This window comes from Fukomys damarensis, unplaced genomic scaffold, assembly GCF_012274545.1.
Source record: "Fukomys damarensis isolate Sample0158 unplaced genomic scaffold, DMR_v1.0_HiC HiC_scaffold_10, whole genome shotgun sequence".
In the NCBI taxonomy this organism is placed as follows: Eukaryota; Metazoa; Chordata; class Mammalia; order Rodentia; family Bathyergidae; genus Fukomys; species Fukomys damarensis.
This window is the reverse complement of record NW_022900922.1, coordinates 38594916-38597737: the sequence shown is the minus strand read 5'-3', so window position 1 is coordinate 38597737 and position 2822 is coordinate 38594916. Positions and strand designations below refer to the sequence as shown.

Sequence of the window (2822 nt, the reverse complement as noted above, 5' to 3'; positions counted from 1 at the left end):
TAGACACTATGGGTTGTGTATCTTTCCTTGATGCACTGTTGCAGGCTTTTGTCTTTGAGGAAAAAGAATGCCTGAAAGCAATAACTTATTTTGTCATGAGGCTGCCTGGTGCAAAACCTCAGTACAAACTGTGTTACAGAGTTCATGCTGCCATACAACTTCAGGACAGTGAATTCAAAGTAAATCTTTTACTACTTAGTAGAAACCAGAGGGGGAGTATATAGAAATGTATTACAGCTACTGTAAGCATCTCACAAGCAAATCCTGGAATTAGATCAGAAATTCTGGGTTCTTTCTTTTTCAAGAACCTTTCCAAAAATTGCTTTGTAAGAAATAGGATTGGAACATTTAGATGTAAAAGAGTCAAATGTTGTTCAAGCCTGAGCCATGAAATCATCTTGGGTGATAAAGCATAATGCAGCACTACTGTTATCTGGAGGGAAAAATCACCCACTTCACACAGGCAACAAATTATTGTTTCTCCCATGGTCATGCAATAGCTGGAAAATTCACCTGTGATCTTCTATTTGACTTCTTTTTTTATAACTATGATTCCCCAACCCATTTTGCTACATGCAGCCATTACTGGGGACCCTAATTCTTAAGCTGCTCTTCTGTCATGGCACACGTCACACCCAGTGGTTCCCAATCTTAGCTCACCTCAATAGATATCAACCCATCCAGGATGAATCCAGGCTTCCCATAGTGGTCCCTGAGGTCACTCACAGGGAACTCAGACCTCTCCTGACTCTTTATTAGACAATCATACAATGGCTCCTGCATGGTACCCTCCCTGGCCACGAGGATTCAGGGTTCAATTAATCCACACTGACCTTTAACATGGATGAGATATATAGTGATTTTAACAAGCACAATGGTGTTGCTGGTAGATAAGAATAATATTTGTGTAGAAAATTTAGATGTTTGAACACTGGTCATCCAGATGACATTTGAGGGTACTTAGAGTCAACCACAGAGATTGCCAGAAAAAAGGGGATAGTGTCCCAAATATCAGGATCATTACACACACTGTGTCTGTCCTCTATACTTCAGTGAACTTCTAGGGTATGATCTGTTTTTCACAGATACAGATAATCATTACTTGTGCTTTATTGGACCCAACGTATCCTGTGTATGAGGAAGAAATGGTTGTGAACCTTGTCAAGGGAACAATCTTCCTCTCTCCAACTGTACTTGGCATTCTGGGGAACGTCTTTGTGTTTGTGAATTACATGCTCATCCTTGGAGGCAGTGAGAAGAAATCTATACACTTTATTCTCCTCCACTTGGCTTTTACAAATATCATCATGCTTTTTGCAAAACGGATTCCTAAGACATTAGCAGCTTTTGGGCAGAAAATCTTCCTTGATGACACAGGCTGTAAGATTGTTGTTTACCTGGAGCGAGTGGCCCGGGGCCTGTCCATCTGCACCAGCGCTCTCCTCACGGTGGTCCAGGCCATCACCATCAGTCCCACAGACTCAGTGTGGAGGAGACTCAAGCTAAAGACTCCACAGCACACCCTTCTCATATTTGTCTTCTTTTGGATTCTCAATTCCTTAATAAGCATGAACTTACCATTTTCTATCATAAACATCAACAGTGTGAACATATCACAAATTAGTAAAGGTGACAAGTATTGTCATTTTCTCCCAGAAAGCTGGACAACAAGATGGACCTTTCTCACTCTCATGGTCCTGCGTGATGCTGTGTTTCAGTGCACCATGGGTGGAGCCAGTGTCTACCTGGTATTTGTTCTCCACAAGCACCACCAGCGGGTTCTCCACCTGCAGCAGGCCAAGCTCCTCTACAAAACTCCACCTGAGATCCAAGCTGCTCAAAGTGTCCTCCTTCTGATGCAGTTATGCAAGTGAGTCCATTTGTACTGATTCACAGAGATGGACAACTGAGTGGATGTCTTCACAGTCAGGAGGACAGAAAAATGCACGGAGACTGTTGTCTTGATCTTTTCTGTAAATAAATTTGAAAGAAATATTCGTTCTTCTATCCTGCATGGAAAGAAAAGTAGAGTCCAAGTATCTAAAATACATCAGGATTCCTGGTCAGACAACAATCCGGGTGACCTCAGCCCTCTGCTGACATAGAGGACATGGAAAGATTCAGTGTCACAGCATTCTCACCTTCTGCTCTGCCCCCTCAAATATGGCTTTAAATCTATTATTGTGAGAGTGGTATTTCACTGCCAGTGTTCTTCTTGTAGGGATCAGAACCACAATTTGGTCAATTTTATCCAAATAATTAGTGCATTCACATTTTTTTCTGGGATTTCCATTTGTAGGTTAGTTTTACAGATATATTTGCTCTTTAGAGTAGGAAACATATAGAACATTTTTTGCTATTCATTAGTTCATAAACCCAACCTAAATAATAGCAAAAGAGCTTTCCATGACTACTTGAAAATCCCCAAAAAGTCCATCCACAGAAAAAGCTTTTATATAATTGATGCACTATGGTGAGATCACTATATCTGAAGAAAGAAAGGCATACAATGTATAATTTTAGCACACTAAAGGCATATGGATGATAATAGAGTTCAAAATATCATAAAACATATTTTGATATATACACAATGACTATGTAGAGGGAATAAAAGTGAAACTATAAATTTTGAGAAAATGATTGCTTCATACATTAAATAGCCTTTCATAACTTTCTATATTTACTCAGCTTTAAAAATGAGATTTCACCTCTTTTGAAGGAGAATAAATTAATTATGTCTGAAAAAATTGTTGGCCTGTTTGTAGACATTATTTTTTAGAGCACTGGACTCTACCAATGGTATTATTATTATTATTATTGTT

General features: G+C 39.3%; 1 protein-coding gene across 1 annotated transcript; it reads left to right on the top strand.

The window, feature by feature from the left end:
• Positions 1 to 1145: 1145 nt before the first annotated feature.
• On the top strand, positions 1146 to 1874 carry LOC104861545 (vomeronasal type-1 receptor 4). Its single transcript, XM_010623037.3, has one exon. It carries the CDS (start codon positions 1146 to 1148, stop codon positions 1872 to 1874), a length of 729 nt encoding a protein of 242 aa, XP_010621339.3.
• Positions 1875 to 2822: the final 948 nt, after the last annotated feature.

Coding starts and splice junctions, on each gene's coding strand:
- LOC104861545 (XM_010623037.3), top strand. CDS start 1,146: ATGGTTGTGAACCTTGTCAAGGGAACAATCTTCCTCTCTCCAACTGTA.